The sequence below is a fragment of the Stegostoma tigrinum genome, chromosome 9 (assembly GCF_030684315.1).
Source record: "Stegostoma tigrinum isolate sSteTig4 chromosome 9, sSteTig4.hap1, whole genome shotgun sequence".
Classification (NCBI taxonomy): domain Eukaryota; kingdom Metazoa; phylum Chordata; class Chondrichthyes; order Orectolobiformes; family Stegostomatidae; genus Stegostoma; species Stegostoma tigrinum.
The window spans coordinates 28,106,703-28,124,153 of record NC_081362.1 but is presented as its reverse complement, the minus strand read 5'-3'; the positions used below and the strand labels follow the sequence as shown (position 1 = coordinate 28,124,153).

The window sequence follows — 17,451 nt, the reverse complement described above, 5'->3', positions numbered from 1 at the left end:
ATAGAAAAAAGGTACAGAAAATACATGGGAATTGTTTTAGGAATGATGTTACATGGATGGAATGGAGAATTGGAGATCTTCTCTTTGCTCTTCCACATTTAGAGAAGACCTAATGATTTTAAAATTACATGATTCCATGAGAAGTAGTTTTTGGAATAAATTCTTCAGTTTCAAAAGTGGAATACTCTTCAGAGAATCAGTATGGACTCAAAGGGCTGAATGGCCTCCTTCCACACTGTAGGGATTCTATGGTCAGTGAACATCCCACTCTGACGTAGAAGGACAGTCACTCCTGCAGGTATGCCCTGGGCTAGGGTGTCTGGATTCCAACAAGCACAATATTACCCTTTGTCTCAGGTATGACTCCAACCAGTGAAATTTTCCTCCATTCCTATTGGTTCCAGTTTTGCTAGGTCTCCTTGATGCCACATTTGGTCAGATGCCACCTTAAATGTCAAGGACAGTCATTATCTATGTCTCAAATTGAGCTCTTTTGCCCATGTTTGAACCAAAGCTGTAATGAGGTTGGGAATGGAGTGGCCCGCTGTACTGGCATTACCAAGCAGGTCTGCTTGATAATTTCTGACGATAATTTCTGTCCCTTTGCTGATGGGGTTGTAATTGGCTGTGTTCCATTTGTCCTGCTTTTTGTGGACAGGTTATACATCAGCAAATTTCCACATTCTAGGGTAGATTGCCAGGATTGTAGCTGTACTAGAACAACTTGGCTCGGAGGTTGGTTAGTTCTGAAGTGTGTGTTTTCAGTACTGTTGCCAGAATGCAGAACAGAATAGCCTTTGTTGTCACAAATACTCATTGACTATAGTGTTGGTGTTCAACATGGAGGAGTATAAATCCATCAAGCCAAGGAACAAAAAAAAGATGATTATCAGCAGTTTTCCATAACCATTTCTGACCTGTACCATGCCACTTTTTGGGGTATGGTGTCTTTTTGGGCTCCTGATTGGTTTGTCCAGTTTTGTGTGGTGGCATACAACTGAGTACCTCACTAGGCAATTTAACACACTAAATAAGGAGCAGGAGTAAGCAATTCAATCCCTCAAGCCTGCCCTGAATTTAATACGATCACTGCTGATCTCATCTCAGTCTCCGTTTTCTTGCCTGCTCCCAACAACTCTTTAATCCATTACTGATTTTTAAAAATAAGAACCAAAATCAGTCTCACCCTCCTTAAATTTACTCAATTTTCTAGCATCCACGACATTTTGGGACAGTGAGTTCTACAGATTTACAACTGTTTGAGAGAAGTCATTTTTCTGTGTTTTAAATCTGTTACCCCTTATCCCAAAATTATGGCCTCTTGTTCTAGATTGCCCCAAAGAGCAAATATGCTCTCTAGGTTGGCTTTGTCAATCCCCTTTCATGTTTTATACATATTAATGGAATCTCTTCTCATTCATCTAAACTCCGGACAGCGCAGTCCGAAAGTGTTCAATTTCTCTTCAAATTCCATCTCTGGAATCAACCTAATGAACCTCCTCTGAACTGCCTCCAATGCTACTACATTCTCAAATAAGCAGCCAAACTATACACAGTACTCCAGGTGCAGTTTCACCAATCCCTTGCACAGTCAAGAAGCATTTTCCTGTTTTTATACTCTATGCCAAAATTCCACTTGCCTTCCTTATTGCCTGTTGTACCTGCACACTACTATTGTGTGACTGGTGCACAAGAACACTCAGATCCCACTGCACCGTAACACTGAACTTTCTCTCCATTTAGATAAACTGCCTTCCTATACCTTCAATCAAAATCAATAACCTCACACTTATAGAAATTAAACTTCATCTGCCAAATTTTGGCCCATTTACCTAACCTATGCATATCCATTTTGTAAGTTTATTATTTTGTCACTAAATTGGTATGAAAATAAGTTTCGATGTCATTTGTACATTTACCTACAGAACCTTCTGTCCCCACATCTATGTCTTCGATACAGATTGCAAATAATTGGGGCCCAAGAACCAAATCCTTTGGCACCCCACTAGCTGCAGCTTGCCAACCTGAAGACCATTGTTTATTGTGTTAGTTAGCCAATCCTCTAGCCATGCTAATAAATTACCCCTCACCCCACATGATCTTAATTTGTGTTAACATTTCGTTTGGCAGTTTATCAAAAGCCTTCAGGAAGTCCGGACGTACATCTACGGGATTCCCCTTACCTACTCTGTTTGCAACATCTTTGAAGGGCTTGAGCAAATTAGTCAGATATGATTTACCTTTCATAAAAACATGCTGACACTTATGGATTGTGTTTTGCTTTCCAAATGACCTACTACTGAACAAGGAATTCTAACAATTTCCCAACACCACATTAAACTAACTGGCCTACCGTTTCCTCCTTCCTGCTACCCCTGTTTTTTTTTAATAAGGGTTATTAGCACTGAATCCACTGGAACCCGCCCCAAACCCAGGGAATTTTGGAATATTAGTGAATCCATTGATTTTATATCTTTGCTACCACTTCCTTTAAGACCCTAGGATACTGACTGTTAGGCCCTGGGGAATTTTTTGCCTTCAAGCTCAAAGAATTTGCTTAGTACTTTTACCCCCGAGGGAGGAATCATCATTATCTAGAGCCCCTGCCTTACTAATTACTATTCGGATGGTACTAATATAAAAAGGATTAGCTGACTGGAAGGTGGCGGTATATGGGAATAAGGAGGCCTTTTTCAGGATGGCAGTCATTGATTTGTGGAGATCCACAGGTGATCAGTATTAGAAGCATTCTATTCATGTTGAACATTGACAACATGGATGAAGGAACTGAGGCCATTATTGCTAAGTTAGCAGATGCCACAAAGCAGCAGCTCAGGTAGTGTTAATGAGGCAGGAAGGCTGCAGAAGGGCTTGGGCAGGCTGTGACAGTGTACAGAAGAAGCAGATGAAATACAGTGCAGGAAGGTGTTAGGTTATACACTTTGGTAGGAAGAAGAAGAGGCACTGACGATGGTCTAAATGGGAAAAGGCTTCAGAAATTTGAAGCACGATGGGACTTAGGATACCTGGCTCAGGATTCTCTTAAAGGTGAAAATGCAGCTTCAGTCAACAGTTAGAAAGGCAAACGCAATGTCAACATTCATTTTAAGAGGGCTCGGAATACAAGAGCAGAGATGTACTGCTGTGGTTGTATAAGCTCTGGCCAGACCACATTTGGAATACTGGCCCTATTGATATCCAAGGAAGGATGTGTTAACCTTGGAGGGGGTTGAGAAGAGGTTCACAAGAATGGTCCCAGGGATGACATGAGGAGTAGTGATCAGCTCAATAGAGTTTAGAAGGATGAAGGAGGATCCCATTGAAACTTTCAGGATACCAACAGGCCTTGATAGAGAGGATGTGAAGATGCTTGCACTAGAAAGAGGGGTTAGGAACTGATGTTACAGCCTCGGAGTGAAAGTGATGATCCTTTAGAACTGAGATAAGGAAGAATTCCTTCAGCCAGAGGGTGGTTAATCTGTTGAAGTCATTGCCACAGAAGGAGACCAAATCGTTGACTGTCATTAAGCCAGAGCTAGACAGGGTGTTGATTAGTAATGAGATCAAAGGTTGAGGAGAATGGGATGGAGAAGACCATTAGAATAATTGAATTGAGAGCAGACTCAATGGGCTGAATGGTCTACTTCTGCTTCCATATCTTATGATCTATATCCTCTGCCATGAAAATTGTAGCAAATATTGACTTAGTGACTTTGTCATTTGTGTTCCCATTAATTCCCTCGTCTCATCCAAGGGACCAACATTCACTTCAGCTTTTCTGTTTCCTTTTATATACGTATAGGTCTTTTGCTATCCATTTTTAGGTTTTCCATCAGTTTTCTTTGATAATTTACCTTTGCTCTTTTTATTACTTATTTTAAAGTTGACTTTTTGTTGATCTTCAAAAGTTTCTTAGAATTACTGCAAAATGGTAGGACGTGGTTTTGTCCTAATATTTTTTAAATTCCCTCCATCCTCCTTACAAACTTACATCCTTCGGAGTCATATAGCAACAGATGCGTAGCGCACAAACAGACCCATTGGTCCAATTCATCCATGCTGACCAAATATCCCAAATTAATCTAGTTCCATTTGCCAGCATTTGGCCCATATCCCTCTTAAACCCTTTTTATTCAAATACCCATCCAGATGCCTTTTCAATGTTGTAATTGTACCAGCCTCCACTGCCTCCTTGGCAGCTCTTTTCATACATCCATCACCCTCTCCCTATTTTCCCTTTGGGTGGAATTATCATTATCTATAACCTCCGCATTACTGATTACTATTGGGATGGTACTAAATATAAAAGGAAACTGTTGCCACTTAGGTCCCTTTTAAATCTTTCCCCTCTCACCTTAAACCTATGCCCTCTAGTTGTGGACTCCCCTATCCTGGGAAGAAGACCTTGATTACTCACGCTATCGATGCCCCTCCTGATTTTATAAACTTCTATAAAGATCACCCCTCAGCCTCTGATGCTCCAGGGAGGATAGCCCCATCCTATTCAGCCTCTTCCGATAGGTCATAAACACCAACCCCAGCAAGATCCTTGTAAATCTTTTCTGAGCCAAAAACAGAAGATAGTGATTAGAAACAAAGACAAAAACAAAAAAAGAACCAATAGGCAACATGAAGCAAAGCCTTTCTACATGGTCAGTGCTTAGGCTCTGGAATGCACTGTTTGAGAATATGGTTGAGAAAAATTAAATCATGGCCTAGAAAATGGAATTTAATAAGCAGCTGATTAAAAAAAGCTGCCAGGCCACTGGGAAAAGTGTTGGGCGAATTAGCCTGCTCAGTGGGTGAAATGGGTTCCATCTGTGCTATATCCATTCTATGTATGGATTCTACATATACAAACAGATAATCTAGAGAGAATTGTTAAAAATACATTATTGCCGTCTCAACTCCAGGAACAAAAGGTTAATTGGCAGGAAACTGCTGCAAACAATTAGAGAAAAATTATACACAGCATTATTTTTTTCAAATCTTTGAACACTTCCACTTACTTTTCTTAAGAGTTATTGGAAATGCAAGGAAAATCTGTTTGCCAGACAAGAATTATCAAAAAGGTGAAGAAGAATGTATCCCATTTTATAACAGAGATTTGATGTTTGCAGGCAATCTGCCACTAAGGTGGAAATAATTCTAACAGGAGCAGGAAATGAACTGAGCAGTTGGTAGTAGCAGGGTTCGAAGAGGAAATTTCCAGGAAGGCATCTTCAATTACCCTAATTCTCAATCACATTTTGTTTTTCCCTTATAAAGGCAACAAATTAGTCAGACCAAGATTTGATGATGCTAACAGCAAACTATCAAAAAATATCTGAAGTGGTGACCAGGAAACACCTGCTCGAGCCCTGTGAATTGCTACATCAAAATAGCAAAAAAAAATTGTTACATTCTGCCAATGACTCAAAGCACTCAGTAAAGACAGGGTAACAGCCACATACAAAAACAGTACATTACAGAGGTACCAACAACTCTGCCAATTGGCATAATACCAGCGTTCAAGAATATCCACTCAATCGTCACCCTCTACATGAGGCAACACAATTTACATGAGGATTGAGAAGGCCAATATCCCACCAGGGCCCAAACTACCAAGTGAATCAGAGACTGTCACACTTTTAGAATGGTCACTTCATCTTAATTTCCTTAGCTCAAGAAGTCGACCAGATGCATCACACATGGTCAGGCAGCCAGCAAGGATAATACTTCGGAAATCTGTCGATGGAAGAATCTGCTGAAGTTGAACAGTCATTGCATGACCAGGAACAACAAGTTGTAGGATCAGTGCGTGTATTTCTGCTACAGCAATGGGATAAACTGGGCTATCCTTGATAAAGAGAAGAATACCAACTTCAGACATTTTCAGTTCTTAGAACAGCCTGAATCAAATGAAAATCTGGAAGCAATATCAGATTTGAGAACAATGTATCTCCCTTCAAAAGCCCCAGATGATTTCTGACAGAGGTTAGACTTGTAAAAACCAACATAACAATATGTAGATCTATTAACATCCTTTTGCCTCATGTGGTCTTTCATCTTTCATGCAGTCCAGAGGCAATTCTGACAAGACATCTAAATTGACTAGTGTAATTGGTCACACACTACTTGTGGTCAGACAGCTTTGCTGTCCCCATTCTACCAACAGTAAAGTGACCAGGCATATCTCAGTGCCAGCAAGCTGGCATATTGGCCAGCAACATGAATTTTCACAGTGGGCTGCCACCACAATCATCCCCAATCAGAATATAAACGAATTTCAATCCAGTTGTATCTGTTTTACTAGTTCTAGTATAACCTCTGTCCTCATATCCTAAATGTTGGGTTGAAGTGAAAAGTACTCCACATTGCCTTTGTGGCCATTTTATGAACTTATCCCGTGACTTTGAGAAATCTGCAGACAAACACCCAAGGTCATTCTGTTCCATTACGCCTCCAAGTCAGAATCTTACCCTTTAAAATGCGTATTCCTGTCTCCATTCCATCCTCCTCAAAGTAAATTACCTCACACTTCACCAAACTAAGTGTCATTTGCCACTTTCCTGCTCATTGGCAATCTATTGCCATTTTCAAGAAGATTGCAGCTATCTTCCATGTGATCAACCATAATTTTCCACCCATCTGGAAACTTCTTTTCTATGTACCTCACACTGAAGAGTGAATTATTTAATTATACCACAAACAGCAATGAACCCAGTGCTGGATCCTGAAAAATCTAAAGGAAGTTATGGGGACATCCTGAAGATATCAAGTGTACTATATAATTTGAGATTCTTGCTTCACTTATGACTGATAAAGTAGTTGTCACAAGGTGTGAAAATTACTTGTACACAATTTGGAGGCGGCGTTTCAGGGTACATTCCGGCAAGAATCATGCATGCGCTCAAATTCAGGTTATTAAAAATGCAATGATTGGAAATGGAGTGTCTCCTGGCAGACGAGTAATGTACTTCAACAGAAGTGCCAGATTAGAATGTAAATACGGTTTCTCATGCAAGATTAGTTCATTTGGCTGTGATGGACAAGAGATGAGATTCCTTGTTTCTAAGAGAAGGAGAATAAAAGCAACATGTTATTTCAAGAAACCAAGTTAGGTGTTCTTTTTAAAACTAGTTTTGCCTTTTTTTAAACCCCATACAAGCCTCTTCAATTCCTGCTGATTTCTACACTCAAGGACATTAGAGATGATGAAACAAGTTAAACCCAAATGTCCCATTTAGCTAGTGCTACCACAGGCCTTGATTTTTTTTGCAATCCGTACAGCCTTTTACAAAGTATCTTCGGGCACGAAAAAGCTGTTTTCTTTAAGACTACAAACAACATTTCCCAAGGCTAAATGGGAGATGGGAAAAGGAATGTACATTTGGGAGCAATTTAGTTTACCCTCACAAGAAAACGCTACGAAGGTAACAATGTTCAGAAGAAAAATAACCATGTGCGACTTAATAAAGATTAAAGTGCTCTTAAAATCTGAGTGACTAACATTAAAGACAGTGAACTTTATTCTGATTGCAATTCATTCAGCAGTTGAGGATCAAGTTATTTCTTATTGCATGTGTTTTGTTTTGATGTGTGAATTCCAGCAAGGCCATTTCAAAATAGATTGCAACAGTTAACAGTGTGGGTAGATGGTTAACATAGAACATAGAACAGTACAGCACAGAACAGGCCCTTCAGCCCACAATGTTGTGCCGACCATTGATCCTCATGTATGCACCCTCAAATTTCTGTGACCATATACATGTCCAGCAGTCTCTTAAATGACCCCAATGACCTTGCTTCCACAACTGCTGCTGGCAACGCATTCCATGCTCTCACAACTCTCTGCGTAAAGAACCTGCCTCTGACATCCCCTCTATACTTTCCACCAACCAGCTTAAAACTATGACCCCTCGTGCTAGCCATTTCTGCCCTGGGAAATAGTCTCTGGCTATCGACTCTATCTATGCCTCTCATTATCTTGTATACCTCAATTAGGTCCCCTCTCCTCCTCCTTTTCTCCAATGAAAAGAGACCGAGCTCAGTCAACCTCTCTTCATAAGATAAGCCCTCCAGTCCAGGCAGCATCCTGGTAAACCTCCTCTGAACCCTCTCCAAAGCATCCACATCTTTCCTATAATAGGGCGCCCAGAACTGGACGCAGTATTCCAAGTGCGGTCTAACCAAAGTTTTATAGAGCTGCAACAAGATCTCACGACTCTTAAACTCAATCCCCCTGTTAATGAAAGCCAAAACACCATATGCTTTCTTAACAACCCTGTCCACTTGGGTGGCCATTTTAAGGGATCTATGTATCTGCACACCAAGATCCCTCTGTTCCTCCACGCTGCCAAGAATCCTATCCTTAATCCTGTACTCAGCTTTCAAATTCGACCTTCCAAAATGCATCACCTCGCATTTATCCAGGTTGAACTCCATCTGCCACCTCTCAGCCCATCTCTGCATCCTGTCAATGTCCCGCTGCAGCCTACAACAGCCCTCTACACTGTCAACGACACCTCCGACCTTTGTGTCGTCTGCAAACTTGCTGACCCATCCTTCAATCCCCTCGTCCAAGTCATTAATAAAAATTACAAACAGTAGAGGCCCAAGGACAGAGCCCTGTGGAACCCCACTCACCACTGACTTCCAGGCAGAATATTTTCCTTCTACTACCACTCGCTGTCTTCTGTTGGCCAGCCAATTCTGTATCCAAGCAGCTAAGTTCCCCTGTATCTCATTCCTCCTGACCTTCTGAATGAAGGTTAAATTCAGTATTACTCAAACTAAATTTGGAAACAGCAGCATTCAAGGTGCTGTAACCAAGTATTTATTGGACTGGATTTTGATGCTACTCACTGCCATTTTAGTGTTGGTAGTTTGTCAACAAACAAACGTTTCACTAAAGCCAATGAGTGATGCACCTGATGGCACCACAAGGATTAGGAAATTCCATCAAATTAGCCTAAACAGGATACTGCGCTGCAAAGAAAAAAAATATTTGTTACTATAAATGATAGCTTCTACCAATATTTTGTGATGTCCAGATAATTGTGGCAAATCCAAATAAGAAATGGTATCACTGGGAAACTCATTTGATTAAAATTACAAATGGTCAACAAGCAGCTGCATAAAGCAGGATTTCATTATTGTACAGAATGGAAAATAGATGTGCCAAAATGGGTTTCTGGTTTCATTCAGGCTTGATTGCATGAGCCATAGTATTTTGTTTGCATCCATTGTTGCTCCATGTGTATATCTCTTGCTAATAATTGTCTCGTGTAATCTTGTCATATAACAGGTTGAAAGTTTAATTGTACAGGTATGAACACCAAAACACCACATCGTTCATGCTTCATTAGCTCAATGTTTATTGTGACTTTTTCATAGTTTAAGAATAATCTTCAAAAAGAGTATCTTCGCATCAAAAAGGACACAACCCAGCGGACACACTCAAGATCGTCCACTCATTCAGTTGGTGGAAATCAGATTGCAGCTCAATATAAGATATTCTTGATAACAAACAGATAGAGCTCACTTGTTACATTGTTTAAAACAGTCAGACTAATAGTAAATATTAGGTGCACTTGGATATTGTTCTTGTATGTAATACTTTTTGTGTTTTCATGCTTCAATATGATTTTATATGTAAATATATTGAAACAATGTTTAACCTCTACACACAGATCTGAGATAAAACAGCACTGTCAGAGTATGTAATGTACCCGCCACTGAACAATTCAATACAACTGTGCATTAGTTTTCAATATCCATGTTTTCCCACCAATGTCCAGCAGACACAGCAAAATCTGAAATAAAATCTCAAGTGAAAAGAGAAAATGCTGGAACTAACTAGCAATAACACAGACTTTTATCCTGTTAAACAGTCTTTGGCTTATGGAAATTGTAGCAGCAATCCACAAAGAGAAAGATGTTTGGTTTGGGGCGGGGGGGGGGGGGGGGGTGGGTGGGAGAGAATGTCCGAATTGCTATGTCACAGAAATTCACAAAATTATTTACTCAAAACGTTGTGTTATCAACATTATAAACAACACTGGGCAGCTTTGTAGAAAAGGAAAAACAAGTGTTATGCTCAGCATTATGTGAAATCCCCAGTGTGAGGGAGATATTTTAGTGCAGTGAAGTCACTTGTGAATTATCCAGGTTCTCCATGGGCAGTAAACAACTTGTAAAATGTTTTAGGTCATGGAATACAAGTCAAATAAGTGAAATGTGGGCTTTAAGCTTTCAGTTTCTCAAACGTTTTCCAGCAGACCTGGCAATTTAAAACAATACGCTGGAAACCAAAGTTAGAAGCTGTCACCACCAGTCAGTAAAGTGCCTACATTGAAAATTTACAGAACTGACTAACATCGACTGGAGGAAGGCATCAAATAGCTGAATCAGGAAAGCAGTGTAATACTGGCCTAGCCCCTAATGCAGTCATTTTCAACAGATATAAACCTAGAGACAAGCAGATTTTCTCCCCATTCTGTCAAGGTAAACAGTGTTAAGTTTCACACGATGTACACTTCACGGAGATCTATTTCAAATAATGAAACCTTTTCCTCTGAGAATTAATTTCAATTTGATTCTCATCGATAAACAATTCTTTAACTACATGCCAAACAACAATATGCTAATTTGTCCTCATGTTGCCTGCACCTGCACTGGAACAAAACCCCAAAAGGAAAAGAATTCATTACTGAAATCATCGTTCTACATGTCCACCAAATAAGTTTCCTTATTTTTTGTTTATTTAGCACAATCACAGACATAATAGATTAAACAAGCTTTTGTGGCAGTCATTAATTCACTATAGATTTGCCAACTAAAAGCCTCATTTCTTTTATTAACTTTCACACCCAGGCAGCATCACAAAAATGCTTTTGGCCAGGGAATTACTGTTGCTGTGTTGAAAAATGGCCACCTCAAATCGCAATGAATGAATGGCCAGACAAAGAGTTTGTGCTGTTACAGATAAATGGTTAATCCATTGGGGAAACAGTACAATGGAAGCTTTAATGCTTATATAAGTGCAGGAGTAAGCCCTTTGGACCTGCACCTAAATTCAGTATGATCATGATTGCATAATCAATCTTAGTACTGTATCCCATTCCTGCTCTCTTCCCATACCCCTTGATCCCTTTAGCCACAAAACCTATGTCCAGCTCCCTCTTCAATATATCCAATGAGCTGAACTACAACAGCTTCCTGGGAGAGAGAATTCCACATGTTCACAACTCCTTCGTTATCTTAGTCCTGAACAGTATACTTCTTGTTCTGGACTTCCCCGACTTCAGGAACATTCTTCCTGCATCTAGTCTGTCTAGTCCCATCAGGATTGCATACATTTCTGGAGATTCCCCCCTCCTCTTAAATTCCAGCAAGTAAAAGCCCAGTCGATCCAGTCTTTCCTCATGTCAGTCCTACCATCCCAGGAGTCAGTCTAATGAACATTCACAACTCCTTCAACAGCAAGAATTTCCTACCTCAAACTAGGAGAGCAAAACTGTGCACAATACAAGGTGTGGCGTCACCAAGGCCCTGTATAACTGCAGCAGCCCTACTCAGATTCTCAAATCTCCTCACTATGAAGGGCAGCATGCCATTAGCTTTCTTCACATGCAAACCTTCATTGGCTGTCCCACCAAGACACCCAAGTCTCACTGCACCTCACCTCTTCCTAAACCGCCACCATTCAGATAACAGGGTGTGAAGCTGGATGAACACAGCAGGCCAAGCAGCATCTCAGGAGCACAAAAGCTGACGTTTCGGGCCTAGACCCTAGGCCCGAAACGTCAGCTTTTGTGGTCCTGAGATGCTGCTTGGCCTGCTGTGTTCATCCAGCTTCACACCCTGTTATCTTGGATTCTCCAGCATCTGCAGTTCCCAATATCTCTGACCATTCAGATAACAATCTGCCTTCTTGTTTTTGTGACCAAAATGGACAAACATTATACTGCATTTACCAAGCATTTATCAAACAGCATCAGAATGATTGTACCTCCAGCATTCCCGAATGGTCAGCGTAAATCTAGTGCTCAGATCCCAGCATGGAATATGAAAACCACTGTCAGTCTTTTAATGTCAGAATGTCAATATACAATCTTGGGAAAAGTTTTGCCATCAACTTTCCAGATTACAGGGTTTTGCAGAAAGGTTGTTGGTTGGATTGGAAGATTTAAAAAATGTTTTCAAATTCTTCCTAAAAAAAGCAAATCATGGCTAAAGAGAGGGATGAGTTACCTTGATGTGACAACTGTTTTGTCATGCCCCACAAAATAAGAAACTGGGTGTTGATAGCACGATGTTGAAGAATCCAATTGACATTACAGCTCATTATGTACAAATATTATAACAACAGGCATACAACTGTTAGGAGATATTCATCTATTCTAATACTGCAAATGATAAATATCAGTGTAAAAGGTGTAGAAGGCACTGAATTCAAGGGATATCCTGGAAACTTTTGCAGTAAGTACTTAATATGCCCAGTAAAAAGAAACAGCAGTTCTAGGCTTAGTTTTACATTAGTGTAAGAATATCTGTGGAAGAACTTTTTAACAGCAATCATAACTATATTAAATCAAACTGGATTATGGAGGACAAGGCGAGACCAGAAACATGATAGGAAAGATATGGAGGTTTTGGAGAGGGTGCAAAGGAGGTTTACCAGGATGCTGCCTGGACTGGAGGGTTTGTCTTACGAGGAGAGGTTGACTGAGCTCGGACTTTTCTCTCTGGAGAGAAGGAGGAAGAGAGGTGACCTGATCGAGGTGTACAAGGTAATGAGAGGCATGGATAGAGTCGATAGCCAGAGATTTTTCCCCAGGGCAGGATTGACTGCCACGAGGGGTCAGTGTTTTAAGATGTTAGGAGGAAGGTACAGAGGAGACGTCAGAGGGAGGTTCTTCACCCAGAGAGATGTGAGCGCATGGAACAGTTTGCCAGGGGTAGTCGTGGAAGCGGAGTCATTAGTGACATTTAAGCAGCTGCTGGACACGCACATGGACAGCAGTGAATTGAGGAGAATGTAGGTTAGGTTATTTTATTTTTGGATTAGGATTATCCCACGGCACAACATCGTGGGCCGAAGGGCCTGTCCTGTGCTGTACTTTTCTATGTTCTATAAAATCAAGGAACACCTAATGTTATTAAACCATTTCACAGAAGTGAAAGGAAACAACTACTTTCAGGTTAAAATAGTCAGAATGTTAAGGGGTTTTCAGGGATGACAAAGGAGTTTTAGAACAAATGTTTTCCCAAAGGAAAAAGAATTCCAGGATTAGCTGAACATCAGAGAGAATAGTGGACTAAAGCAGAAAAAAAAAGGAAACTAATGTCAGATAGATTTCAACGGTGCAGAAAGCTTACAGGAGTATAAAAAAAGCAGGGTGAAATTTAAAAAAGGGAAATAAAGGCATTCAGAAAGCAAAGTCAAAGTACAACAAAAAACTGGCAAGTGAAATCATGGAAACCGCAGACACGAACAGCAAGAAAATAAGCAAAACAATATGGCCAATTGGAAACAAAGGGAAACAGTATGTAATAGTGGAATGAATGGACAGGGGTCTCGGTGAATACTGCACATATGTCTTCTCAAAAAAAGGAGATAAGGCAACCTTTTAAAAAAATTAATAGGATTTGAGCATAGTTGGTTAAGCCAGGAATTACTTCCCATCCCTAATTCCCACTCAGAAGATGGTGGTGATTGCCCTCTTAATCTGCTGCAATCCATTTGGTATAAAGAGGTAGATATTGTCCAGGTCTTGGTATATTTGAACATGGATTGCTTCAGTCTCTGGGCTGTGGCAAATGGTGAACATTGTACAACTATCAATGAACATCTGACATCATAACAGAGGGAAGATGAATCATCTGAAAATGGTTGGGCCTCGGACACTACTGAGGAACTCCTGCAGAAATGCCCTGGGGCTGAGATGACTGACCTCAACCACAACCAGCTTTTTCGTGAGATAACAAGGTGTAGAGCTGGATGAACAGAGTATGCCAAGCAGCAAAGGAGCAGGAAAGCTGACGTTTCGGGGCTAGACTCTTCTTCAGAAAATAGGGCTAATTATATGCCAAACAGCTTAAGCAGCTAGTGATAGAAGGAACTAAGTAATTCTGCAACTATCAGATTATATCCAAGCTTTGTACTTTGCCACATCCAGTAGTAAATGGTGATAAACGTGTACTTCTGGGGGAGGCAGAAATGGACTTAACACTTATGGCTGAAGACTGGCACATCAGCTTGCACTGATGGTGTTGTGCTCCCCATAATTGAGGATGGGGATGTTTGTGGAGCTTTCCTTCTCTATCTTGTTTCTGTGTTTAGGGGCGGCACAGTGGCTCAGTGGTTAGCACTGCAGCTTCACAGCACCAGGGACCCAGGTTCGATTTCAGCCTCGGGCAACTGTCTGTGCGGAGTTTGCATATTCTCCGTGTCTGCGTGGGTTTTCTCCAGGTGCTCCGGTTTCCTCCCACAGTCCAAAGGTGTGCAGGCTAGGTGGATTGGCCATGCCAAATTGCCTGTAGTGTTCAGGGGTGTGTGGGTTATAGGGGATGGGTCTAGGTGGGATGCTCCAAGGGGCGGTATGGACTTGTTGGGCCGAAGGGCCTGTTTTCACACTGTAGGGAACCTAATCTAATCTGATAGTTGCACAATTACCTCATTCCCCATATCACGAGCTGCTTAAGCTGTTTGACATAATTAGCCCTATTCAAAGCTTCACTAGACTGACGACCTGCTATTAGGTATACTCGGTGTTGCTCCTGGTACACTCTTCACTGAACCAGGCTTGCTGGTAGTGATTGACTAGGGGATGTGCCAGGCCATGAAGTCACAGATTGTGTTAAAGTATCTGTCTGCTGGTGGTGCTGGTCCACAATGCCAAATGGATTCCCAGCCTTGACTAGCTAGGTCTGTTCAATATGTATCCCAGTCAGCACAGTGAAAGCAACATGGTGAAGTGTATTCTCAATGTGAAGGCAGGACTTTGTCTCCACAAGGACTGTGGGGTGGTCATTCTTATTGACATTGTTAAAGGCACTACCCAGGGCCCTGACATTAACTGCATAGGTCCGGCCCTTGTTTGTTTTACCAAAATACAATACCTTGCATACATCCAAATTAAACACCATCTGTCACTCCTCGACCCATTGACCTAAATGATCAAGGTCCCTTTGTAATCTTCAATAACTTCCTTCACTATTGACTACATCACTTTTAGTGTCATCTGCAAACTTACTAACCATTCCGACTAAATTCTCAAAATAACTTATAGAAATGACAAAAGTGGACCCGGTGCCAATCCCTGCAAGTCACCACTGGTCACATGCCTCCAGTCTGAAAAGTAACTCTTCACCATGCTCGGTCTCCTACTGTCAAGCCAATTTTGTATTCAATTGATAAGCTCTCCCTGAACCCATATGATCTAACTTAACTAAATCAGTCTACTGTGCAGAACATTATCAAAGGCTTTATTAAAGTCCATATTGACCACATCTACTGGTCTGCCCTCAGTCTTTTTGGTTACTTACTCAAAAGAAAAACTCAAATCAAGTTTGAGAGAGACAATTTCCCCCACACACATCCACAGATCATTGATGGTCAAGAAGTCAAAAGGATACTTGTATTTATTATTGAGTCAGAATCCTACAGCATGGAATCAAACGCTCTGGTCCAACTTGTCCATGCTGGCCAAATACCCCAATATAACTTAGTCCCATTTGCCAGCATTTGGCTCATATCCCTCAAAACCATTCCTATTCATATACCCATCTAGGTGGCTTTTAAATCTTGTACTTGTACTCCCCCCACTGTTTCCCATGTCAGCTCATTCCACACGTGACTGCCTCTGCATGAGAAGTTACCCTTCCGGTCCTTTTCAAATCTTTCCATTCTCCCCTTAAACCTAGGCCTTCTAGTTTATGGACTTACCCCATCCTAGGAAAAAGACCTTGGCTATTTACCCCGTCTGTGCCCGCTGTGATTTTATAAACCTCTAAGTCATCCCTCAGCCTCCAACACTCCAGGGCATAAGCTTCAGCCAATTCAGCCTCTCCCTATAACTCAAACCTAGTCAAGGAATGTAAAGCAGGAAGGTGACATTGGAATTGTATCATCACTCTGTAGGTTATGGCTAGATTTCTGGTCATCATATTAAAAGAAAGTGAGAGATCACAATTTGTAGCATGCAGAGGAAATGTATAAAGGATGTTGCTCACAAATGGAGAGTTTCGGCTCCAAGGAAAAATTGCATGGACTGGGTTGTTTTCTTTGAAGTACGTGAATTTGATATGAGTTTTGATTGAGATGTAAGAAATTGTATGAGCCCTTGGCAGAGTGAATGGGAAGGAACTAAATCCTTCAACAGAAAATCCAATGTCCAGATTTAAGACCACTGTTAAAATGGCCCCAAGGAATAATGCTAACAACTACTTCCGGCATGTGACAGGAAAATTACATCTAGACTGGTAGCACTACTGTGGATTGATCTTGTAACTCACCAATGTCGTTCACTGTCCTGTACCAGCACATGCAATAATCCTCCACAGACTCAAATCAGTGTGAACCTGACATATTTCTTCTAATGCTCTCAGGATGTCCCTAAACGTTTCACAGCCAATGAATAGCACTTTGGCTTGAACTACTGTCAATGGCACGTTCACAATTTACTGAAAGTATTCAAATAAAGTGCAGAATTTCCTTTCAGTAAAAAATTACACAGCTTGGGGATAACCAACTTAAATGATATTTCAGTATCATGCTCACCTTGTTTCTTTGATTCAAAGGTTCAATTGTTAATGAGTCAACACCAATGTCAATAATGGAACCCAGCTGGAACCCATCCAAGGGATGTGGAGCCCACACAGGCTTCCCGTCGTCCATGCTCACTTTTCAGAACTTACCACGATTTCCTAGGCTAAGAAAACAAAAACACAGACAAGTAGGTTTATGCATTTTATAAAAAAAGCACATGCATCTTATGCACACTGCACTAGCAATTTAAAATGGTTTCTATCAAGTAGGATTACTTTAAAATGACATCATGATCAGCACAGTCATGGTAGGCCAAATTGCCTGTTCCTGTATAGTACTGTCCTAAATTCTGTGCACTCTAAGTCTTACTGTAGTATATTTCACGTGTACAGTGGTGCCTTTGAGCTCCTTGCACTTGAGCTGGAAGAAAATGAGGGGACCGAAGGAAAGAAAAAGTAAAAAGTAAAATCAACAAGTGTCTCCAGAAGTAATTTGAAAGGAAGGTGACAGGGTGACAAAGTGATAAAGACAATGGTGCACTGTGGTCAAATCTATAACCAAGGGTGATGGAAAACTTGGAATGGGGTGGGGAAGTTGGTGGTCGAGAACAAGAATAATATTAGTGCTGTCAGGTGAAATTGAAGAGCTGAAAAATGGCAAAGACTATGTAACTGGTGAAGGGAGAGGTGAAGTCA

General features: G+C 40.9%; 1 protein-coding gene across 10 annotated transcripts in view; it reads right to left on the bottom strand.

The window, feature by feature from the left end:
- The window catches only part of LOC125454586 (unconventional myosin-VI), a 224,848-nt gene that overhangs the window by 122,565 nt on the left and 84,832 nt on the right, over positions 1 to 17,451 (bottom strand). For all 10 annotated transcript variants that reach the window (XR_009446140.1, XM_048535510.2, XM_059648454.1 and 7 more), the window contains one exon: positions 16,769 to 16,919. Coding sequence is in view for 9 of the 10 variants with exons in the window: in XM_048535510.2 (XP_048391467.1) it covers positions 16,769 to 16,885 (117 nt within the window). In the remaining variant the exon portion in view is untranslated. The remainder of the gene's footprint in view (positions 1 to 16,768; positions 16,920 to 17,451) is intronic.